We start from the raw sequence: 26,660 nt of genomic DNA, 5'->3' as shown, positions 1-26,660 counted from the left end.
CTACCTGAAAGAAACAGAAGCATGCAAGGCAGCCAACTAATTCATTACAGAAGTCATCCTCTTCAGCACCTACTATCACATCAGTAACACAGTGCTACAATCAACACTTACAAACACGGGTGTCCTAATTTAGATCCTTTCTCTGTAGCACTGAGCACCAGTATCTACTGAAATAACTATCACCATCAGCATTAAATAATTATATCAATACTACAACATTGAGTTTAAAGTATTTTAGTGGGAGTAAAGTAAGGCAGCAGGGCTCATGACAATAGTTCATAATCCTTAAAAATTTCCAAAGTTGGCAGAGTTGTGGGATTACAACCGGGAATACCTTCTTTGAAGGACTGTTTTCACTTTTGTCTCAGTTGTAATCCAAATATTCATGGGTAACACGAATACTTTCTCTACTGTTAAACTTTTAGGAAGTTTTAAAGCTCTGTGTAAATGATTTTGCACCTTTATTTTTCAACTTTGAAGGTTCTATGTCTCAATTAGCTCATGGTATTAACTCAGTGAGCTCAAAATGATAACACATCAATGGTAGTAAGTCATGAAGATGAATGCCTTTGTCATTGGTTTAGGTTAGGGAACTAGTGAGGCCTGACTTTCACAGAATCGAAAACAGTTTCTGCTATATTTCAGATTTTTAGAAAGAAGAAAAGCACTGATCTGCACCAGTGTTTCATGGCTTGAAAGAGACAAATAATACAACCTCAACCAGAAAACATAAAAGAAACAGTAAGAAAATAGTATGGAACAAATGAAGACAATTTTTAGGACAAGAAAAGGCAGCCATGATAGAAATACCTTTTAAAGCATATAGTATAGATGCTGGGTTTGATCAAAGGAATTTCCTTATTATTTGGAATCAGTTTCATGTTGGCAGAAATCAATACACAGAGAAAAATGTAAATAATGAAATGCTTTCAATAAATATGAGATACAGGAAATCTAATAACTGTTTTTATGTAAGCCCATCAGAAATCTACTGTCAAAAATACACAGTCCAAAAGTACAGGAGACATCAGCAAAATTGTATAGAATGTTACACCAAAGGCAAGAAGGTAGGAAGGAAAAGTTATTTTTACTTCCCCTTCTAGCCCTGCAAAAGCAGATGACCTGCTAACCTGTCAGAAAACAGAAAAAAGCATAAGCCAAAACCTATGCGGTCTTCCTAAAGCCTCTGCGATTGTTGTAAAAATGAGAACTTGGTTTGTTTTCCTCTTCATTGATCACGACACACTGAGCTAAATCAACAGTGTCCTCAGCTACCCCATTTCTCTGGTCCTCACTAGCTTGGCATAAAACTTTGGTATTGCAGTTAACACATGACCTCACTTTCCCTTAAACATACTTTGTCATTTAGCACTGCACATCTACAAAACATTCCTCTGCAGTTTGTTATAGTGTCAAATCACATGCACTAATATATTCTTCTGAGATAATATATTTTTAGGCCTAACACTTGATCCCAACCCACTGAAACAGGTCACTACTTCATCATCTTGATGCAGGGGGAAATGGACTGACCTCAGTGACTAGGTCAGTGCTGTGTGCAAGAGAGAGCAGTAACTGAATTCTGAACAGCTGCACGTACTAGAAGGGATATTATTATTCTCTGTAGGTTCCCAAAATATGGGTGCTTTAGTCCTAAGAATGTCAGTTACATATTGTCGTTATTGGTATTACCATATTTCCAAATTGTGTTGTATATAGAGCACTTATCTGAGTTGGGCAATTCCCCTTACCTTGATCACAGTCCATCTCTGATAGGTAATTTCAATCTTTTATCTGTTCCTAGAAGCATTGCTATAACTAAATAGACATACATAAATATAAATACATGAGTATAAAATATGTTAGAGTAGTAGTATACCTCAGGAGATCCTCAGTGTCTCTAGTAATCAGATGATTCCCATATGTTCCGTATTTTCTAAGCACCCAATTTAAGATTGTGGGATTTGATTTACAGAACCATTTATTGCTCAGCACTGCAAATGAAATCAGAGGAATCTAATGCTTTAAATGCTGCTCTACAATATCTTGCCATATAATAAAAAGGTACTCAAAAAGATTTGTGAAACTCTAAATGATGATTATCACATAATGACCAAATGCAGAAAAATCTCATGAGAAAATTAGCTGCTCTAATGGCCAGCTATAGGGAAAAAGGTGTTAAGCTGATGCATTATCAAAAAGGAGAAAACTCAATGCTGAATAACATCAAATGACTATAATGCATTCCTTTAGCTCCATTCAGTAAAGCAGAGATCTTATTGAAAAAAACATATGATTGTGTAACTGAAAATGGTGTTCATTACTAAGAAATGTTTAGAATTAAAATTAAAGTTCTGTGTGTTATTACTAAGGTTTTTGTGCATATTATATATGTGTTAGCTCAGTTCTTGGAGCATAATAACTACTCACCATCTCCTGCATTTCTGAATTTCCTTATCAAGTATTCATTTAAGTCATTCATTTTATAGTGAGAGAGACTTTCAGACTCTACAGCAGAAATTCCCAAATTCTTTTCCTAGCAATGCTGATACTGTCAGAGATGAAGATCTGAAATCTAACATCTGATTTCCTTTGCCCCTGAGGGAGTGATGTGACACAAAAAGGAGTTAATATAATGCAAAATCCACTTCACCAAATCCAAAACCTAAAACCCCCAAGAGCTGCAAAATAATCCAACTGCAAGGACGGTAAGAAAAAGCCAAAACAAATAAACCAGAGTACCTGAAGGGTTCTTCCTGAGCAAACATCAACTGAGTGTCATGAGAAATGCCAGCAAAGCAAGCCCTTTCCAAAAGCTTTACAATCCTTTTTGGCTTTTAAAAAACTGACCCTTCAACTTAAATTCCATACTTCTCTGCTAGATTTTTATCTCACTCAGGGAATATTACATGTGAAAAATATGGAAATTCCAGGTAAATACCTTGCTTAAAGGACCATATGTTTTCCTAACCATACAACCAATTATTGCAAAAATAGACAGGAAAATATAGGTTGGGCATCTTCAGATACTGTCACTTCAAGGGCTAAGTGCCTTTAAGTCTTTGCCACAGGTGATATGAAAAGCCAGAGCAAACCTCCAATACAACAAAAACTAATCATCTACTGCAAGGGATGCCTTATTGCAGGCAGTCATGCTTAGATGGCCAGATGGCATCAGTGGCAAAAATGCCATCTCTTGTCTCCACTTGCCTAGAAACTCTGTCCCATATAAGACCTGGCTATAACTGTTCATCAGTTGGGACTTATTTACACACTGTGTTTTTGTAATTCACTGCAGCTGAAACTGAACGCAAAATGAAGAATCTCAGTTTGCACAGACTGACTATAGAAGAGGACCACTGTGCTTTTCTGTTCTTGTGCCTCCCCTGGTTTCAGCTGCAAGTTTTACTCCTAATTTTCTAAAGAACTATTGGCTCAAACTCTAGGTTTGACGAAGATGTTTGGTCTATGAGTCATCATGGAACTATACTAGTCTGAAGCAACGCAGATCAGAAAGCTGAGGATAAATCACACAAGGAGCTGCAGATAATAGGCTTTCTGAGCCAAGGAGAAATCAAGCAGCAGCATCATTAGGAAAGTCTGTAAAACTTCTTCAGAAAAGACCTTTTTTAGGAATGAAACTTAAAATCCCAGTGTTAAAAAAAAAATAGGAAATGCATCAGAGAGCCATATACCCTCACAGAAGTAATTGACTGTTATTTTGTCTGTAATGGATTGGTTGGAACAGGACTTAAAGTGAGCAGAAAAAAAGAGCTGCTGTTTACTTTTATGTTGTATTTACTGGTTTTCTTATTTTTAAAGAGAAGTGCATTGATATTCTGGAAAAGCACAATATCCTGCTTGTCAATAGTAACTCAGCATTAATAAAGTCAGTGGAATCAAATGGCAGTAAAGATACAGAAGTGGGCAAGTGGGATCACATTTAGAAAAATTAAAGGAAGATACCAGCTCTGGCTTTCATTTCATTGCAACATGAAGGCCAATGTTAGGAACTACCCAAGAAGGCCAATTTGAGAGTACAGATACAATATGGGTTCATTATCATCATCATTATTATTATTATTATTATTATTATTGAAGATAATATCCCAATATGATCTGCACATTTTTGTTGAACCACTTAGGCTGGAGGTTTGTGCAGTTAAAACCAGTAGTGATCTTATTCCCTTTTACAGCGAAGGCTTTCCATTTCATTTCATAGTCTACTTCATGATGCACTATGACATTTTTATCATCCTTTCAAAGAAAAAAATCCAACCTATTTGTTTTGCTTTAATTGCATTCAGCTGCATTGTTCAGAGAGGCAATAAGCAAAATGCAGCTTGGTTTCATTCATTCGTGACATTAAATTTAACCTATGTTATGTTTCTTAACAGTATGAAGTAAAACTATGAGCATGCCTGTGGAACTTGAATACTTTCACGTATCAGCTCATACAGAAGAAATACCTTTCAGGAGAAGGCTTTTAGAAGCTGTTCTTGCACTCTGCAGCCTAAAGCAACTAATGTACAAGACAGAAGGGAACTATGTGCTGGAAGAGTATGCTAGGCTGTGCCTATTGAGGAGACAGCATGTCATCCTTATGGCATCCTTACTTCCTTTAGCATCAGGTTATCAGCAATTGCTCTGGCTTGCAATGGACTTGCATATTGGAAAACTAACTTCTTCTGGCTGAGCACACATTGGCTTGAATAAGTCTTCAAGCAAATGATCACTACGTGTAAGTGTTAAAATTTTACTTCAAAGCAAAATTGATGTATTAGCCTGAGGTTAGCCCTTGTAACAATGTCATTTTAAAGATTGTACCTTGGAGCCACAGTTGAAACCCAGAAAATGCTCACACAAACACTCCCCTACTCTAAAAAAGATTGAAATTCAAAGAGGGCCAATTTTGCCTTTCTTAGAGCAGTTGTATTTCAGAATTATTTGACTCAGAAATTTGAACAAAACTCCAGAAGTGTGCACGTGCAAGGAGTTATCTTTACCTACTAATCTACTAAAATCTCTGACTAAAATCTGGCCAGAAGGGAATACTTTGACAGAAAGGTGCATTAGCTGGTGCTGGGAAAGACCTCCTCTTCCTGACAACATTGGCCTTTCGCCATGGCCATCACTACCAGTTCACAGACAAAGGCCTTAATATTCTTATCTAGTCAGATATCTGTCTCAACAGCATTTGAGTCCAAACCCCAGTATCAGGTGCAGTCATTGCAGTAACAAATGTTTTAAAATTCAGAGCAGATTAAATTGTTCTATGCTACAGTATACTGGGCGAGTAAGGTACCCCTATTCCTAAAGCTCTTGCAGTACGAGGAACATGAAGCCTTTCCAAATTCCAAAGTCAGCAGTTGATTAGGTTCTGAATACACCAGCAAAGCATGTAACCATCATCACCATTATCATCATCATCATCATCCGTCTATTCCCTCTGTAATTTCAGAGGACTGATACTTCATGATGGCTTCTCTGTCTGTATTCAGTGCTAAAGAATTCACTTCCAGAGCCTGGAAAGCAATCAGGAAATGTCTCGTAACATCATGACAAGGTCAGAAGAAAGGTCTGGTTGTTTCCCCCACCAGTGGCCTTAGATATGTACTTGATTCCAGGCTGGCAGTCCACAACTCTTTCTCTTGCCATAGGACGAAAAGACTACCTATGCTTGAACATAATCTTGCTCAATTTTCAGATCTCCCCACAATGTCTATTCAACAGTGACAGATTCAGTTGCCAGACAAAAAAAAAACCAAAAAGAAAAGAAAAAAAAAAGTGCAACTTTCAAAAAGGATCTTTCCAAGAGTATGTGGCCCGTAAGGAGAGAGTATTGTTTCCATAAAAAAAACCTGAGTGTGGGCAGGGAGAAAGAAGGGTCTCCCTGAGCATGTGCACAACGTGCACAGCCTTCTTAGATTAAATGTAGCTCTTCTTATGGGAGAGAATTTAATAGCTCAATGTTCTTTAAAAGTTAAATACTTCAATTAAGTGTAATCCAAGGCTTCCTTTCACTCACTAGCATGGTTTTCATCCAGATCTTTAACAAGCTGGTAGAAAATGTACCCTTTGTAAACGTGAATGGAAGATATTACAAAGCAAAACCCAGAATGCAGCGGAATGTAAAGACATGCCAGTCAGCATCCTGGTGACCTACTTTTATTGTAGCAATCCCATTTTTCAAGATAGTCACTATTTTTTTAGGAAAGCTGCACAATGAGGTGTCAGCAAACATGTTGCTTATCATTAAAGATGCTGCTTGATGACTGCAAATACTTGTCTGTATGACTGACAATCTTAGTCAACCAGCTCCCACTGTAATGCGCAACATCACATTCCTAAAGGAACAAATACTGTTATGTTTCTACAACAGAAATATGTGGGACTGAGCAAGATGCTCATCTACAGCAAAGGTGCTGTTTTATTGATTCTAAAATTGTAAGTGGCCAATGAGAGAGTTTCTTGGGGTTTTTTGGTATAGGCACATTTCAACAACTTTTTCAGTGTATTTTCTAAGAAAATGTTCTGTCTATTACCTCGTTATCTGACTTGATAAAAACTACTTAATTTTTCACAGCCATTGATCTTCAAGGCACATGCTAAGCAAGCAGAACATCATTACCCTTCCTTATAAAGAAGGAACAGCCACATGCCATCCTTGAACACAAAGACACAAAAGTATCATAGAAGTAAATCTATTTCTCTTTTTTTACTTAGAAAAACTCACATTGACTGTTAAGTTGGGAACAACTTGGTAAAGGGATCATGAGATGACCCAGAAGTTATTTACAAAACAAACTGAGGACAACATTAGATGAAACAAACAGCAATAATGTATCTTCAGGAGCATACTGAAACTAGAGCCTAAATTGAAAGCACGGGTAACTGAGTGTTTCCAAATTTCTTTTGGCGGCTTTTTTGAGGGAATGAGCATTAATAAATTAGAATTACCTTAAAACTGAAAGCATTTTCTGGCTCATTGAGTGACAATGAATCAATATCATTTTATTGGTAGTGAGGGCTACAAAACAAACTTTAGTTCATTAACAAGTCAGTCAACAAAACCCAAAAGTAACCTTGAGTAAATTGCAGGGCACTGTATTACTAGGTATGTGTTTTTACAACTAAGTCTGAAGCTAACTGTTTAAAAAAATAATATTTAGAAAGCACAATGAAAAATGAACAATACTTACAACCATACCGTTTAGGGACACCCAGCAATCTGGTGGGAAATCCTGGAGTAATGGTACTAAAAACTGCAGACAACCATCCCAGTGGCACAGCAGCAGCATCATTCCGATTAGATTAAAGATTCTCACCACAGCACTGGCCAGATCGTACGTCATGTGGAAAATCTATGGGCAAAAATGACAGGTGATGTACATGATGCAAATCAGAAATGCAAACCATTTAATTCTCATTGGGCAAGTTAAAGGAAAGGAAGTATCATCCTGAAGTTCTAAAAAAGCTGAGATTTCTCAGCAAGGACCATTAATTCGGGCACATTAATTTGGGCAGAGAGCTGTGCTCACACACCTGACTCTTGGCTGCACACCAGTGTTACATAAGCTGCTGCAAAAGGCATATTTTGGATAAGAAGTCACCAACTAAAGTATTTTCTTGAAGCCTACAACTCCTTTCAATTGAAGCAAGTGTCACAAAGTAAAAAAGCCTGGTAAAAGTAGTGAGACCACTACATGGCTGTGAACCCGGTGTCTAAATACTCACAAAGTTGTGGGAAATACAAATTCAATGACTTGTTCAGAAAAGATTCACCCTCACATTTCTTACCTTCTTAAAAGAACAAAAATCTGAGGAAACAATATAAGTAATTTTACATATTTTTGGACTTCTATTTCTATACTATTAATCCAATTTGCACATTCCAGTTCACCAAGCAAAATGACAAAAAGGTAGTTCATCGCTCTTAATCATTAGCAGTTTTCCTAAAATCCTGACAATCCAGTGGCTACTACATCTGTAGTAGCTAAGTTTATATCAAACTTATATAACCATTTAGATTTCAATATATTCTTCCATTCTTAGACAAAAAAAGTTTGCATCTGAAAAGTGTCTTACAGCGAATCACATATATCCTCTTCAAAACAACACAGACATTTTCAGGTTTCAGGGCAAATTTGTTGGACAGAATTAGCATGAACAGCAGCAGTCAGCTGCCAAATAGTATGGAGAAAATCACTTATTTAGCACTTTTTTGCTATATTGGTTTTAAAGCACTTCCTAACTACAAATACTTATTACACAATTCAGTCAACTCAAGATAAATATGTGACATTTTCACATGCATAATTATCACTATGCAGGAGTTCCATTTAGAAGATGAAAAATGGCCAGTTGGTGTTTCATGGAATTTTAAGTAGAAAATATTATTTAATTTTACAGATAGACATAGAAATCAGAGGCTAGTGCTGAAAACATTAGATTGCCAGAAGTATACAGGCATATTGGCACATGACATTTAGCTTTTTGTAAATAAAGGAATTCACATATGAAAGAAGAGAGAACGTTTGTATCCTAACTTTCACATGTCTAAACTAAAAGAAGAAATTAAGTACCCACACTGTAAATGACTGCAAGTGCAAATATGGAGAGTGTGTTACAGTGTTTATCAACATCATTTTCTGTTAGTGGGAGTTTGGTTTTGTTTGAAAATGATGGTGTATGTTTTGAGTCCCAAACTGCAAAACCTGCATAGTAGAAACATAGCTCAGACATTAACCTTATGTGCAAAACATTTTTTCAATCTAGGGCATTTTAAGATAATATATTCCAAATCCCAGTTTGACACACATTGGAAACAGATGCTTGTAACATTATTCAAAATGTCATGTCTTATCCAAACACGATCTAGCTCCTGTCAAAATTGAGGCGATGACACTGATATTTAGGAGATACTGTAAATGCAAATAAACAGAAAAGTGTCACCATTACACATTCCTCTTGTTAAGAAATGTATTTATGTTACAGCAATTTCAATAGCTACAGTTTCAATCACATGATATGAACTGAGTGAAATAATTTTATTTTAAAGAACTGGAAAAAATAGCAGGATTACTACTGCTTTGGAACACTAACACTCATTCAGGTTACACTTTATCCATGTGGTTATTATACTACAACTGCAAAGTGCAGATGAATCCCTGATCACATGAAAAGTTGCAGAAGTTTTGTCAGAGAAAGCAGGATTTCCCCTAGAATATTTGTCCGAAAAAGTGCAGATTATCAGACAGAAACAATACATATTTTACACAGAGATCACATCTTTCCCTCGAATTTTCTATTGCTCCAGAAAAGAAATTTATCGCAAATTTACACTATGGCTGGACAAAAATCAAAGTCCCACTCATGCTGTTTTCATACCTCCGCAAGCTTCCCATTAGGCTTTACTGTAAGAGACTAGATTTTCAGAATAATTCACTGTATTGGATACTGAGTATTTTTTAAAAAATGGGTCACAAATATGACAGTCAGAGCCAAACTGAGCACAAACATCTTCATTTCTGTATTTAGAAAGAGAACTTTTCTGAAAACATGCACCTAGGTGGATGTGATACACAGGGGAAGACGGGGTTCTCCAAAACTCTCCAGAGTCCAAAAACCAGCACTTGCATATACCCAAGGCTCCTGAATCTTTATCCTGCCTCTGCAACTATGGGCTCAGGCACCATGACAGATTGTGCATGTATCCTGTGATCATAGCTGCATAAAAAATATACGGCTCTTTCACTAGGATGGAGCCCATTTTGGGGCATCAATTCACATTACAGACATGGTCTGCAACCCTCCTACTTTGACACAGAATTTCCAAGATTTTAGAGCATTTTGTGCTGGTACATTCGCATTTCAAATTTTAAAATCATATAATTGGGCAATGTGCACTGAAAAAAAAGAAGAGAAAAAAAGGCAGTGGATAGATTTGCGAAGGTATTTATTTCAGCATTTCTGAGATCTTGCCTAGCTTTTACGTGTGTATTGCTCCCTGCCTACCCCATGAGACTGCGTGATGGCTCAGTAAGGCATCCCAAATGAGCCAGTAGAACCAACACACAGAAAGAGATATTACAAAGGGAGACTAAAATTCAAGCCAAACAGCTGGAGCAGTGAGCTGGAACTAAAGGGCCTCGCTGAACCAAAGAGGTCTGCTGTTGGGTTTGGGCTCTGCAAGGACTATTCTGTCTTGTCACAGTGGTATGACTGTGTAACTACTGTTCTTCAAAGCCTCTTCATTAGTAGCGTGCCTTTGCGGAAATGGTCACATACTGCAAGAACAATAACATTGAAAATTATATGTGAAATCAAATCCAGCAAAGAAAATGACTGCAACAGTCTGTATGACACTGCAACCTTCCATCATTTCTGAAACATTTCACTCCAGAAATAGCCCCTGTGGAGCTTAGCATTCAGGGTCAGTATTATTAAAAATGCACAAGCATATTCTGGATATTATCTGGATTGCTTAACATGGTAACATTGTATCAGCATTTCAACCATACCATACTTTTATCACTCATCTTTTGCTTATATAGTCTAATATTTGTGCAGCCTATTCTAATAACTGTGATAACCCTGTATTAAAGACAATAACTTCATAAGAAAAATCTGAAGCAAATGTTGAAAAAACCTTCTAAGCATCTCTGCATAATCTCTGTCCAGAAATAAAAGCTGAGTTTTTTTCTCCTAAAAGGAACATGTCATGGAAATGTGTGCTTGGTTGGAAAAAAACATTTAAATACCCAAAGCATACACTGTAAGTGAACAACATTTGTTCACTGCACAGATATTGACAAATTTGCATTTGTACAGTTGTTTTTTTTTTAAACTAATAGCCAAACTACCCTGTGGACGCAAGTCATATACTGCATGTTTAATATTTTGTGTTCTTCCATTCAGGAACTGATTGTGATACATTGAAACAAAAGCAGTAAGAGAAGTCATATTTTTATAGCATTGTCTTTTTGCACAAAGTACAGTTCCTGTATTAATGAACTAATCCTTATTAAAACTCCTAGAAGATGTGTGAAATGTTTGTTAAGAGATGAACTGGAGCACAGAAGGCTAATTTCAGCAGATGGTGGCTTGCCCATTGGCCGGTCCTCTGGTGGGAAAGGAAGAAATGTAGGAGGACCACAAATCGATTTACCTTGATTTTGCAGCACAGATGTGTGGTCAAATCTTTCTGTTTGAATGCATGTCTTATCAAGATAATACTCATAACAAAAATAATACAAATACTTGCACGCTTGCACACAGCTAAAGTTCGGCTCCTAAACCCGTTACTCAGGTAGTTAAATATAAATCGCTTGTTTATCATTAAACAATTACCATGCGCAAATGTCATGCAAATAAGCAGGAATTGCAGCTGCAAACACATTTGAAAATCTGGCGACTTTATTTAGACTCCTAATTTCATACCTAATTATTCAGCTTAACCAGCAAGAGGTGCAAATTTTGGACAACACATTAAAAAAAATTACTAGAGTGACGTGAGATTACTGCAACTGAGAAAAAATTAAAATTCCTTTGAGAACTAACTCTTTCCACATTTTTATTTCACATAATAGGAAAGATTTAGTAGATATCTCTCCTTTTTGCTTACTACTCAGTTTCATTTCAATTTCAATGATACTTTTTATTATTATAATGTTTGTTTGGGGGGGGTGGCTACAATACTGTCATTTTTCACAGTTTCTATATACTTCCAAATCATATTTAATAATAAATTTAGTTTATGAACTCACTTCTGAGAACTCATAATTTCTTCCTATATTATTTTCATAAACTTTTCTCAATACCCTGGAAACCTTGAATTTTTCCTGAAGAGCTGACAATGCATCTGACAATGGCTGAAATGTAACCACAGATTAACAGTTTCTAATATTTTGGCAAAATATTGATCACAGAGAATAAGAAATTGCTGAAGAAGTCAGAGTTCATGTTTTATCCCAGTTTTTACTCACACTTTAATAATTACTCTTTATTCCCATGTGTGAAGCAGGATGCAAGACTATTCCTTCCTCACATTTATAATGCAGCATATACTTTAAATTGGTCCTGCTAACTCTGATTTCTAAGCCTGAGACAGAAAAACTGTTGCAGTGTTGCCAACCCACTTGCTTAATAGTATTTGAGGGCTGTCATAGTAAATTAATAGTGCACATACAGTTTAACTAAACGAACACAAAATCTGCTAAGTGTTGTCGTGGAATGCATACGTTACCTATTCTGCCTTCTGATAATGGTCATGTAATATTTGTTCAGTTGTGATTTGTAGTTCAGTTTGAGGTTCAGTTTATATAAAAATTGATTTATATAAATTATCGGAATTTAATTCTGAATTAAAAATAAAATAAAAAAGTAAGTCTTAGGACTTCCTAGAAAATTTATTCAAATCTCACATCACTGAGTTCATCCAGACACCTATTCTCTTCCACCCCTCAGAAGTATTAAAGGTGCTCAGTATCACAAAACTAGCTTGGGTTTAATCTTCATATGAGGATTTGCATCATGCCTCGGGCAATATGAAATGACACTCATACTAAGTGAGCTGTGTGGAGTCTGGAATATTAAATAGCCACAAGTGGGGAGACAGAAAGAGCTGCACACTTGCATGGAGGTTCCGGAAAGCGTGTTGAAAGCTGTACCAAGGGCAATACTGGAACTTCAGGCTAGACTGCAGGGCAAAATAACAGTTATAAAAATGACAAGGCGGGTTTGGTTCAATCTCTGGGTCAGTTCAGAATTATTACGTTTATCCCTCAGAGCACCAACTAGACAGAGATTATAAACCACAGGATCCAAATTTTCCTACTAGAGCTAAATGTTCACTTTTAAGATAGTGGTTGTAACAAAGCTCCCCAGGAAATAAACATAAAAAGGGATGAGAGCACAATGCCTCTTTTTGAGCATCCATCTCTCAATCTACTTTAAACAATGAAATGCAATCATGGTTTTTTGTTTAGCCATCTCATATTCTACAAATTGATTTTAGAAAACATTCTTCGTAAATATCACTTGGGATACTATGGGTCTGATCCAACTCCTACCAAAGCCAACTGCAAGTTACTACTGTCTACACTGAAAATATATCTGCACAAGTAGGTGTAAACACACGTTGACTGAAATGCCTGGTTATGCCCTCAGGGTAACATTTTGCACTCAGCTGACTCCTGATGTGTGTGCTTAGTTTTATGATAAATAATTCATCATTGATAATTCAGTAGTGGGGAAAGGTATATAGCACTATTTAATCTAGTTGTATTTGTGACCTTAACCTGATGAGAAATGCAAAGATCTGCTGCTTCTTTAGTTGGCCCTGAAGGGAAAATATCAGTGATTTAATAAACAGAACAAACTATTTTTAATCAAACATATCCAGAAAAAAGAGTTGAGAATGGCTTATTTTATGTGACCTTTAAAAATTGTTATTTTCTAGATGGAGTCAACCTGACATTAGGTTTTACAATAGAAGTCCCATTTATTCCAATTCAAGGCATGTACAAATGGAAACCAGCTTCTGTGGAGCAAAAAGAACAGCACAACAACATAAATGTGACAGTGCACTACATCCAGGTTAAATCTGAAAGCATTAATAAAACTACTTTGCTGAAGGAAGATTGAAGCAAGCCTTGGAAAGGTCACATATAACCAGGAAGCAAAATTTATTTACTATATATAAATTCCACAATATATATTTTCTACTGTAAATTGGCCAATGCCATAATATTACCTCTCACACAGAGGGCATGACTTCACTGCCAAAATGTGGGGTTTTGTTATCCTGTTGTGATTAATGTGTGTGACGTGTTTGGACATCTAAATTAGTTCTACAGTGAAAAAAACAAGCCAAGAATGACAAAACTCAGGATCCTGAAATAAAAAATACAGTGCTAATGTTCACTGTTACACAGGTGGAGGTCTCATTCATCACTTATATAGATGACAGCAAGTACCTTATTAGACTAAGCTTTTATCTTCATTAACTGAAGCAAAGTAAAAACAAACAAACAAAAAACAGTTCACAGCTGTCAGAAAGACACAAACATGCAATGCTAACAGCCTGCCTCTGTGACAAAATTTAGTTGAATGTCTTCTCCTTAAGTCATAGTACCAAACTGAAAGTGACCTTATGGCAAAAAATACTTGAACTGTATGCACATGAGCACAGAGATTGAGGGTTTGTCAGCCTGAAGTAAAGCTGTGTTCCCATTTCAGCATTACTTCAAGCATCAGCATTGCCTGACCTTCAGCTCAAGCTTCTTGATGGGCCAAGTATCTCAAGTGACAGCATCACTGAAATCAAGCTGGAGACCTTTGTGAGTGGGCCTGAGCTAGAAGGAACATTTCATTTATTATCTTTCACAATTATTTATATCTTACAAAGAAAGCAGCTTGAAGATACAGCCAGTCTCTAAACAGCCTGAAATATTATTTATGATTTTTCTTACTAGCTGAGTGAGACAAACTGTTTCTCATATTAATGTGCAGATGTACTCTGATGGCAACAAGAGAAAAAAAAAAAGTTATTCACCATCACTCATCTGCCCACAGAAAGGCCAAGGCAGGGACTCCCACAGCGCTGAAAAGGGCAGCAGAGCAACCAACATGAATCCTAAAAAGTATCACTGCCTACAACATTTCAAACATAAAGGCATAAAGTCAGACACCTGCCTGCATTTTTAGCAATTAATATCAGCTTTTGAAGCCTATGTTCCCCAGTTTTCATATACGTACACAAGCAGTTTTCATCCGTAATGAATGTGAACCAAAACAATAAGTACCAGACATATATTTGTAAAGAAATCTACCATAAAATATGTCCAAAATGCTGAGACAATTTAGGGAGAACCTTAAGAAGTACCAAAGTCCTCACAGAAAGTGCCATGCCTGATAAAATTATTTTACGACTTTATTGATCACTCAAGTCTCACAAACCCTGAACCTTTTTGATTTCCATTTTTAAAGCGTAAGTTTGGAGATAATCACACTCTACCCCTGGCATGCTCGGTCTTTTTCTCTGAGCCATGTATTTAAAAGAGAGGAACAGGGCAGTGCCTTGGCTTCACTTGCCATTGAAAACAGCAGGACACGACAGACTCCCAGACCCAACAGTGAAATTCAATAAAAATGAATAAACACAAAGTGGATACTCTGCAGGAAGTATTTATAAATACACAGAAAGTAACGGCATATCCCAGAACAATATATCTTTACAATCAACATTTTAGAAACAGGACACATGTAACCAATCTTTCAACCTCAGCATTTTCCTAAACTTCATCCTTTTTTTTTTTTTTTGAGGTAGTCATGCTTTAACTTCCAAACTCTGTGAGTAAGAAATGAAATCAGATCTTTTCTGATAGTAGGAGAAGCACTACAAAATTGCATGTACACAGAAACTTGAAAGTTTGCATGTTTAAAAAATTGTATCTGAAACTACTGTTTCTGTAAAAAAATTATCTTGGTGGTTTTTTTTCTTTTCACTAGATTATTATGTCATGACAGGCTGAAAATACTTCAAGGAGCTTCTCTTGTCTCAGCCAGAACAAGGCTTGGGAAGCAAATGAACGTGTGTGAGTAAGGAAAAGTTTTCTCTTTCATCATCCTACACCCCCAAAAGAAACAGTTTGAGATTTAAGGGGATGGTTCATTAACGTTATTAAATCACCAGTTCTTTTTACATGATGCCTACCCCTACTACCACACTACTGCATATCTGAGGTTCAAACTAATTGTCCTAAGTATAATACAACAACACAATGATCTAAGAGCAAACAACTGAAATTATGAGGAATATTTCTCCTGGGGAATTTAAGTTGGTGTCTTACTGAAGCTGTTGAGGTTAAACTTCCAAACATGGAAATAATGGGCAAGAAATTGACAATGAAAGTCATTATGTTAAATTTCCTGTGGAATAAAAGTTCTGAGACCAAACTGATTCACAATGCTTTCTTTTAATAGCATGTGATACCTTCATTTCAAAAAGCCCCCAAATGTTGTTTTATGGGGCACAATTGTTACATTTTAATGTTTATATATTTGGGTTGTTAAGATGAAATATAAGCTGTGAATAAAATATGTAAAATTCCATACTGTATTAGAATGTAAATTTTGCTTTTTATAGTAATCTAAAAGAAGAGTTCGTAGGCCAATCCTTATAAAAAAACCAAGACCATCAGTAGAAGTCAAAGCAGATGATTAGTGCACAACACTGTGTGAAAGCCAGAACTCATCATCAGGTGGATGCTTAAAGCCCAAAACACAGAAAATCCATTTCTTCCTTTGAAAATCTTCGTAATAGCAAATATGATAAAGTCACTCATATTTCAGAATCACACATGCACATAAAAATCAACGAAATAGCATCTAAAAGTATAGATGTGAATAAATTATTGTCCTAATTTACATACATATATATATTAAAATGATTTGAGGTCTAAGTAAATGTTTCACAATATTGACAAATTATTTTTAAAATTATATGGCTAATTGAATTGCATTATAGAAGACTTTTTTCTGGAAAGTGCAAATGAAGTCTACAGTTAAAATTTTACTGTCATTCAAAATCATATAAACCCTTTTGGGGTTTTAAAAGTTAAATACCAAAAAAGAACTGATGCCTGGGCAGGTAGGAAGAACATGCCAGAATTGTAGTCTTAATAATTTTCCTCAAAAATTGCCAGCAGAAATTAAGAATTCAGTTGCTTGATAAAAACTTAATGCAGTCAGAAAAATATTACCAGTTTAAAGAAATTACTCTGGAGACTTGCATACAATACCCTCTTTTGTAAAATATTAAGTTTACTTGGTTTATTACATAAAACTACCTTGAGCAGAAATTTCAGACAGTAAATTATTTTATTTTAGTAACTGTGTTCAACATTTGGTAAATACATGACTATCATTATTACAAAAGGTGAGTGTATGCTTGCATACCCACAAACACAATTTGCATACAGTTCTGGATACTCAAAAATCTCTACAGATCTCTAAGGATAGTCTATGAAAAAGTGAGGTATTGAAAAAAAAGATTAAAAAAGGCTTACAAGTAATATCAGAAAAGAGGAACTACAGTAAGAAGAAAGAAGTGTTCTTTTATGGTCCTATTTGGATTCTTTGGTTTTTGCTTACTTCCAAAATATTATTTAAATAACTCTTGCTTCTGATGGGTAAAAATTTTCGGGATTCAATACATGATCTATTTAGACTTTGTGCTTTAATGCTATCAGTTATAATGATGAAGAGCTGATAAGGAGACACTGTGCCTGGACTATTCCCCCTCCCCCCCTTTTTAGCAAATAAATTAATATTAACTAATTAATTAATTGATTATATTTTAACATGGTTATTTTACTACACTAAGGTATTTTGAAAAAGAAAACTGTCAGTGCACAGCAAGCCTAATGTGTAAAATCATGGTACCACTCACAGTACTTACTATTATATGGTCTCTCCAAGAAGAGTTAACATTTAGTAATTGGGTTTTTTTAACTAGTACCTCGTTAAACACAATGCCTAGCTGTAGTTCACCATCTGAACACAGAAAGCTCCACTGAAAAATAACAATACCATGTAATTACTTTTTACTCTAAATTAAACATTCCTACTTTCCTACCCCCATGGTTTTTGGCTTTCTTTTGTATCATTCTTGCACTTTTTCTAGCATACTGGTAAGAGAAGTGCAGGATGTGCACCAAGCCCCTGGCCACCCCAGCATGACGCCCCTCCTCTCGCCTCACACTCTCCCACACATTAATTTGGTCAATGCGTTCCACGCCGCTTGACCGCTGCGTGCAGAGGAGCTCCTGCACGCTCCTCGTCCCTGCCCATTTGCACAGCGAGCTGCTCACCGAACCAGCCTCGCCCAGTGTCTCGTTGGGCCGCGGCACACCGTCTCTCCTGGGGAGGTTGCCCCCATCTTAGCAATCATCGCGTTAGGTTTATTCCTGCTGAGGTGTGATGGCCCAGCCTTTACTTTCTCTGCCTTTACTTTCCTGGATGTCTTAGCAGTGGCTTTCTACTGTTTCCTAGCTGATCTGATGAAGATGTCTTGTTTTCAAATAGCCCTTCAGCTATAAATCGCTTAAACTTTGCTGCATAATATTTTGCCCCATTTTCTAAGTACTGAATAACCACCAGGTTGCACTTTGCAAAGGCCAGCTCTGGTTCCCGACTGCAGCTCTTGCTCACGTTGGAGGCACCCCAGGTGATCATCTGTGGTCTATCTTCAGAGGTTTGAGCTTGATATTTTATGATTGCATTCAGATTTTATGAGACTACTGATTCTTGAGTGATCTGTTGTTGAACACTATACAAGTAAACACCTTTTGCACAATTACTTCTATGTCTGTGTGTGCTCTCAGTTGGCCATTCATGTTGTGATAGACAATATATCTCCTTATTTGTCCCAGAAAAGCCTCTTTCCTCATATATTTTAGTTTAGTGCATCAACATTTCTGCTAGTTAGATGCTATTGCCAGATCTCCTTCAGAGCAGCATCTCAGTCCATCCTGTACCTGGTAACAGGAACAATCTTCTGTGCGTTCATTCCTTGCAGTCTTGCACTGATTTACTGGCAGCGTTTTGCCTGTGGGATTGTCTGCAGCCTTTTCCTATGGATGCAAATGTATGTAAAAAAAATCAACTGCATGTTGCTCCACAGAGCTAATCCATCCTGTGTTCTGCAAAGGGCCTTAATTACACATTTAGCAACAAGCAGTGAGCTTTTCTAGGCAATATCCTACTCTCAGACCACATTGCTAAAGGCTCAGTAATTTAGGTTGTTTCCTTACAGCTTATTATTTAAAAAAGCAAAAGTGACAGAATTTTGTCTGTTCTCAAGAGCACTTCATGCAGCCTTTTACTGCCTGACTCCCATCTCTAGACCCTACGTGTTAACAAGCACACCAGCAATTAAAGCACTCTTACAGTACAGTAGTCAGTGCAGGCAGGTGCTAGCATTACCTCTTTGACATCACAGACTATGGTTCAATGCTGTGTTGCAATAATGCATAACACAGCAATACTCACGTTTGTCAACAGTGCAAAGCAAAAACATCGTTTCACATTTTATTATGAACAGACCGCATTCACTTGTTGGCTTCTGAGTGGGTTTACTATACACTAGCCCCCACACAGTCTTTTTCCAGTCTCCTGTTTCTGCTTTCTCTGTGTGCTGACACTGAAGCTGACACCACTGTCCAGCTGGAATCAAACCGGCTATTGAGCAACAACATAACTCATATATGACAGCCAATGAAGAGGACACATAGTGAAGTAAAACTTGAGGCTACAAACTTGAAGCAAACATGGTCTTCTTTGAATTAAGCCATGTACATCTGCTTTTTTTAATTCTTCTTTGAACAGAAGGAAAACTTTGGGACATTTCCTTTGGGATATTTAATAGTTTTATCTTCCATTGCCTTTACATCGCTGTTAAAAGATGGAGACTTTTCTTGTTGCTGTTTGAGTGCATTCCTCTACAATACAGGCTGCAACCTACTGCTTTCCTTCTCCATCAGTCTGTTCCTGTCCAGCCCTTATTTTGTACAGCTCTGACCTCCTCACGTTTTCCTTTTCTGCTTTCTATATGGAGTTCACGTTTAAAGCAAAAGATTGCTATAGTATCATGTACATTTTTTTAAAGTAAAGAGCATCCTTACTTTCTCTTTGTGGATTATAAGCAATTCCAAATTGGTGTTGAGATTTTGACTCACTCGTATTTTTAAAGGTAGGCTCTTCTATTACTAAACATCTGGAAGAAAAGTATTTACTTTCAGTAAGTAGACCAGAATTTCTCTCCAGTTTCTGTGCTTTCTCTTACTCTTGTGCCCCAGAGCATCCCTGCAGCACATTTTCAGTCCATCCATTCCCAATGTTCTAATTTTTCTATATCCTGTCCCTGTGCCATAGCCTCTTTAGTTTTTCATTTTTTTCATACACTCCCACAGAGAACATGAACATAGCATCCAAAAAGCATCCAGAAAAGGTTCACTGATTTAGAACAAATAACCCTGTCCATCCTTTTTCAGAGTGATTTTATCCAATGGCTGCCATTAAAAGGTTAGTATTTCAACTACCACATTGTGGCAATATTGCCAACTCCAAGCCAATACAATGGTGGTTTAGGTGACCCCATAAAACTTGAGATTAATTTAAAAATATGCTTTGGGCTGTTCCTATTTGTGTGCCTATCAAGGCCTAACTGCCTTTCCCTCAGAAATTGGTGGGAGGCTAAAAATAGCTATAAAAAAAGAAAACAGTAATAAATCTGAGACATTTACAAGACCACACAACTCCAGGAACCGGGACTTAGAGAGAAAAGCAATACTCTAAGGCCTATGATAAAACTGGAAGAGTTTGCAAGTTTGCAATGATATTTCAATCATCCTACTGTTACTAACTTAGGCCTAAATTACAGAAATCCTTTGTTTCCAGAAGGCTAAATCCTGGAAATGTTTATCCTGTGTGCTCTCAGTGCTGCAGTTTGCATCTCTGGGACAGTGCTGTGACGGAGACTGAATAGCAAGAACAGTATTTACGCAATTGCAGAGCGATGGTGAAATGGACAGTTATTTTTATCATTGAGTTTGGCAGCACCAGCTAAAGCACTAGGTGCTTCGAGTGTTTCAAAAGGCCTAGTTTGCACATGGTAGACCTAATAGCCCAGGAAGAGAACAATAAAAAACACAGAGGTGGCGAGAGGGAGGAGGGTAACTGTAACCAGTACGTGCAAAAAACAACTCAGCACGCATGGAAATGGGGTCAGTAAGATTGCACGCTGTTCAGGTAGTGCCATCAGCAGCACTGAGTGACAGCCTCTCACACATGGTCAACAAGGACGGAAAAACCAGCAGCGCTGAAGCGCGGCCCTGAGCAACAAAGGTGGTGAGTGCGGGGAGGAGCACCGGCCTGCTGCCGTTGGGGCTGCAGGCTGCCCCTTCCCCATCCACTGCTTCGGACAACATCTAATATGGTAATAATGCCAGGACATTCAGGTTTTGTCATTTTTTTCCAGTTGCCGAGGTTTGCCCACATGCCATGATCGGGCACATAAGCTGAGCCCTTTACAGAGAGAGTCAGGGTGTCCTGAAGCGTTTGTGTGGGGATGGTGGCAGACCCTCTTAATTATCAGCCCCTCTTATTTCTAATGAGGCGGTGAAAATAAAATAAGAGGAGCTCCCAAGCAACCCATCCCACCAGCCAGATACTGTTCTATCTCTGAATACTTTTCCAGCTGCACGACTGTTGTGTGCCTGTGGGGAGTGCGTGCGTGTGGCATCACTCGAGGAAGGGAAAAGGGCAGGAGAGAAGGAAGGAGAAGCTGTTGTTTTACAGAGCTGTGAAAACTATTTGCCTACCCTGCCCTTGCCCTGCAGAGACAGGCTATAAGCAACGAAAACAGGCTTCAGGGAGTTTTCTGAAAGACTGCTGAATGTGGAGTAGCACTTACTCAATTCTCTACCAGGCAGTATTCCCTGAAGTACAATTCTGAAATTACTCTGGACAATTTATCACCTGCCCAAATGACCCTGTCACTTGGCTAGTCCATCTGCCTGGAACTTCCTCTAAGATTCCCAGCCCCAGAAGCAACAATAAACAACTGCCATTTTTTATAAATCAACCTGCCAAATACAGTTTTTTCTTCCCTGTCTGATGGCCAGAACAAGTAATAGTAATTCCTGGGTCATCCACATGTTTTCTAGACAATAAAATGTCATAATTTTCACTGTTAAATAGAAGAAGGAAAAAAAACCCAACCCACAATCACAATCATTCTGGGAAATCCTTTATAGTTTGACCTGCTACCATCTGACTTTTATTTCTGGAATAAAAATACTGAAAATAAATAAAGAGGTTGTCTTTTAACACACCTCAGGGTCAATATTCAGACTGTGCTTCACACAAGACCTCCATTTACTCTGCTCACTTGCACATCTTCACAATACTAACTGCAGAATGGCTTATTGTTCAGAAGCAGGAGACACGGATACCACGGCTCGTCCCTGGCTCCCTACCACCCATCTGGATGAAGAGCGGCTGCACAGCAGACAGATGACCCCTCTGGGGATGCTACACTCTTTCTTGTGCACCCAGCACAAAGAGGTCATCTATTTCCCACATATAATTTCCCACATACAATGCTCATCCCCTTTACTCCCCTGAGATTATGGAGTGAGAGCACTCAGTGTATTTCCATGAGCAGAAACATTGATAAATATTATTTATATTTTAAAAAGCTTAAATAATTAATTACACTCTTTTTTTTTTCATGAAGCAAGGAGCTCATCGCATCATGGTAACAACAAAGGGAACGTTAGCTCTGAAAGTCAAAACAAAACAACTAATAAAGTACATCATTATTTTCAAAAGATGGAAAAAGTTTTATAATCACAGACTAAGTCCTTTTTAAATCAGTCAGGTTTCTCCAACATCTTTCTTTCAAACTTTTTTGTTTTCCTTTCAATTGATTTGTCTTCCCTTTGCACCCCAGTGATTATTGATTCTTCCCTTCTGAAGGAGCACAATTATAAAACAATTATCTGCTCTCTCAGTATTTCTGTCAGTTACAAGCAGAATGTTATTCTGTTAGTGTACTGTTAGATCTTTTCTATTCATTCAAGTACAACTGTTATAATGGGAAAACAGTGTACAATTTGTTTTCTGATGCTGGATATAATGTACTAACATATATGTGATATCAACTGTATATGTGTCTCTCTATGTATGCATACATAAATATACACAGATGACACATGACAGTGATATATGCAGAAGCAACACTGGGCTTTTGATAAATGCCTGAATCTCTTAAGCAATCAAAACCCCATATTCTACCTTAGCCACACTCTCCTCAACAGTTTCACTACCAAATGCATTGTTTCTGTGCGTAAACGCAGCACCAACAGATGCCATGCTCAACTCACAATTCTTTTCCACCTGCCCCATTTCTTCTTCACTTTCAAAAAGCTCTTTACTTAAGAATGTACAGAGCTCCTTCGGAGGATATATATACCTTCAGGTATCCTAGGGAAAATCCTTTTCTCCCGGAAGTCAGTAGTAGTTTGGAATTGCCTTCAGTGGATCCAGCATTTCACTGAATTTTCCCTGTCCTCTTGTGGCTGAATTAAATTAAACGGCAGTTAGTATGTCCCAACCATAAAAGGAGAAAGGATTTGGGAGGCATGAATCCAGCAGCCAAGGGGGAGAGTCAACTGTGTGGTAAAGATAGCAGAAACATAAGAGGTGTGGTTCATATGGATTTTAGTTAGTTTCAAGTATTATTCCCTGTTTTATCACGTCGCACATTTTATTTTTATGCCTGAAATAGCAAAAGTCTTCATTAACATTTCCTCATATATCTTCTACATCAAAATAAATATAAGTTCAAGTTTTGTTTGTGTCTCTGTACTCCTGGCACTGAGAACATGCAGGTGTCTTTATCAACAAACAGCAACATTTTACCAGTCTGTATTACATGTTCTTGCATTTATCTGTAGCAGTAAAATTTGCCATGATGGTGAACATGCTCTTTTCTGAAAAGCAAGCTAGAGACAAATTACTAGATTTTGCATCTTTTGCAGTTTACATAGGATTCACATGGAGACTGAATCTTATCTAACCAACTGAAGACTACTGTCTTATGGGTATTTACCACTCTTGTATCTTCACCTGATGACCTAAGAGAAAATAGACTGATACTGTTTAATACGTGCTGTGGACTTAAACACTATTTAGCAGGAAACTGAAAGAAAAGGGACATCACTGTCTGTTAAATTTGTGTATAGAAATATAAACTACAGCCCAAATCATGAAACACTGAAAACCAGCATGGAGAACATGCACAACCCTATTACAAAGTGTCCTTGCTATTCCTATTATTATTATTATTATTGCTCATTTTACACCAGCTTTAAAAAATGTAAAAAAACTGCCCTGCTAAGTGACTTGCAACATCACCTAGACCTGGCTAATTAATGATTCAGAAAAAATGCCATGCAGCTTAATGCATAAAATGAATACCCAGGATGTCTGAACATTTTGTTCTTCTCCAACACATAGCCTATTTCATTTTAATCCACTAGGCTGCTGGATGCCTTTTTTTATTTTTTTCCCCAATCACTTCAGCTTTCAGACTTATTTTTTCCATTACTGCATTTGGTGTGACAAAGGTCCCACATACACCATTTTGAAACACTGCATTAGTTGTAAAAGTGCCTTGTGACTAATATTAACCATTTCAGGACACAGTTAAAGGTTTTCTGTGTTTTTCAGCTTTGGTTACTTCAGTTCTTTCACACTAGATGTCACAGAAAGGATTGTCCCCAAAACAACAGGACTGAAGCCACCTTTCCCAGTGCTACTTCAGCAATGGCCCAGGTGTCACCACTACTAATGACTGCTAAGAAATGCTATCACAGAGACTCCTCTTTGGTATCACTAGCAGCTCAGCTGTCATGCTTTACCTTTTGAGGCTTATTAATATAGTTGATATTTGTGATCACACTGAAAAGTCTACATGTAAATATATACAGACCTATACCTGTATATATCATTTACCAGTTAGAGCACAGTGATAATGGTGATTCACATGGAGGACACTTCTGTATAAAAAGCCAAGAGAAACAATCAGAGAAGACTTCTCTCATCTGTTTCTCCTCTCATACCACACACGCAGACCAACCCTAAGCCTCCTGTCTTTCTCACTGAATGAGCCAGCTGGGCACCCTCAATGGAAAAATCCTCCAGTGTTGCCAGAGAAGGAAACCAGCATGATGGAAACTGCCCTCTGGAAGAGTCTCTCTGTTCCACTGAATTTAAAAGACACCTGGGAAGACTCCATTCTAATCTTAGCACCTAAATAGCCTTACAGAGGTTTTTCTAGGTTATTTTACTGCAGTAGTTGGGCTTATTGCTCTCTGCTCTCCAAGGGCCAGCAAGATCTTTGTTCCCTGCAGTAAGAAACTTGGAAGATGGCTGGACCAACCTGCAAGGGCATTTCTTCCTGGTTGTGGGGGATGAAGAGGGTAGGAAATAACAGATATAGCTCCTGTGCTCCCTTGACAGACTCTTCTGACACCTAGACTCTATGCAACAAGGATGTGAGTGATGAGCCAGCCTGGGTACTCACGCACTGATGCCCCAGTGCTGCACTACCCCGTGTTTGCACTGCATGAAAAGCTGATGCAGGCTCGTGGCACTCATCTATCTCTACAGAAACCCATGGGGCATTCTTGCCCAGATTTTGTATTTTAGGATAGTTCCTCACTAAAAGTTGTCAACAGATGAAAAAGAACATATTACCATACTGCAACCCTAACTGGTCACCAGAAAGGATTAATTCACATACGATGTGCTAATTTCCATCAAAAAAGCCTAAATATGAATGTAAAGAAATACATAAGCAAATAAAAACAAAACTGGGATAATTTATTCTAGATTAACAGTTTAAGGGTTTGCCGATTTCCTATTGATTTTAATACAGTATGACTAACCTTGTCTTACATAACTTCTGTTGGCTACCTTTAAAAAGTCTAAATTTCTTCAAATCTTGCTGAATGTGTTAACTCATTAGTGTCTTGAGACACATGGCTGTCACCTGATGTAGAAAAAAACAATATTTCTGTATAACATTTTCAATTCGTTGTATCTGAGTCTTATTGTAGAGCCGGTATTCCTATCAAACAGGTCAACCACTCAGACCCAGTCCACTCTTGTTTGTCCTGTCTCTTGCTGTTGGCATGGCTTTACTGGGGAAATTTTAAACATGTTAAAATCTAAATAAAAAACACAAACAAATTTTCATGAAGTGTTTATACTTTTTAAAAGGAAAATCTGTATTCAAGTCCTTGTACATATTTTTCACAACAAAATTCTAAATAAACTCTAGTATAATATCAGGCAATCCTCACACAAGAATTATTTTATTCTGCGAGTTATAAAAAAACTTGTTAGCCACCTTTATTAGAGAAAATATGGAATCTATTATACAATTAACATTTTAGAGATCAACATATGTATTAAGTTGTTATGAGTTTGCTTTTGTTTACATATAAAGTATTTGATTACTTTTGAACCAAAAAAGCATGTAGTGCCACCTAGGGGTATTCATAAGCTTATGAATTTGAATTTTTGACAGCTCAGATATTCTGAATTAGGTTTATTATTCATAACTGCATTCCTAGGAACAAAAATATGTATTAAAGGAGTTTTATGCAATTTAGTTTTGCCAGCCTGACAGTAGGGCATATGCTAACTCCAGAAACAGCATGAAATTAAGTTTTTTCTCTGTTTCAGCCACTAACTCTAAACTACCTGGCTCTCATAGAAAATTACAAAATAAATAATCTGTATATTAGAAGGAAATGAATGATCAGGAAAAAAGCCCGTTCTTCTCCTGCCTCCAAACTCCCACCTTACCAAAACAGTGGAAAACTAAGAAGCACATTAATTGGCTGTATCAGATGTGTGAAACTCCGTTTCACACGCTTGAGTTTGCATTTATTTCCTCCAGTCCAACAAAAGATGGGCCAGGTGGGAGGATTCCTCGGCAGTGGTGTGAAGCCGACAGGGACGTCAGCCACAGCATCTGCTTACTCACTTCAGTTTTTATTTCTTGGGTTGTTTTGTTTTCT

The 26,660-nt window shown here is 37.4% G+C and overlaps 1 protein-coding gene across 1 annotated transcript in view; it reads right to left on the bottom strand.

The window, feature by feature from the left end:
• The window catches only part of HCN1 (hyperpolarization activated cyclic nucleotide-gated potassium channel 1), a 190,630-nt gene that overhangs the window by 89,092 nt on the left and 74,878 nt on the right, over window positions 1-26,660 (bottom strand). The window contains exon 4 of the mRNA XM_010585827.1: window positions 7,203-7,364. Within this exon, the coding sequence (XP_010584129.1) occupies window positions 7,203-7,364 (162 nt within the window). The remainder of the gene's footprint in view (window positions 1-7,202; window positions 7,365-26,660) is intronic.

This window comes from Haliaeetus leucocephalus, unplaced genomic scaffold (genome assembly GCF_000737465.1).
Source record: "Haliaeetus leucocephalus isolate CR32 unplaced genomic scaffold, Haliaeetus_leucocephalus-4.0 Scaffold120, whole genome shotgun sequence".
Classification (NCBI taxonomy): Eukaryota; Metazoa; Chordata; class Aves; order Accipitriformes; family Accipitridae; genus Haliaeetus; species Haliaeetus leucocephalus.
Note: the sequence above shows the minus strand (reverse complement) of the source record. Positions and strands in the feature narration are given on the sequence as shown.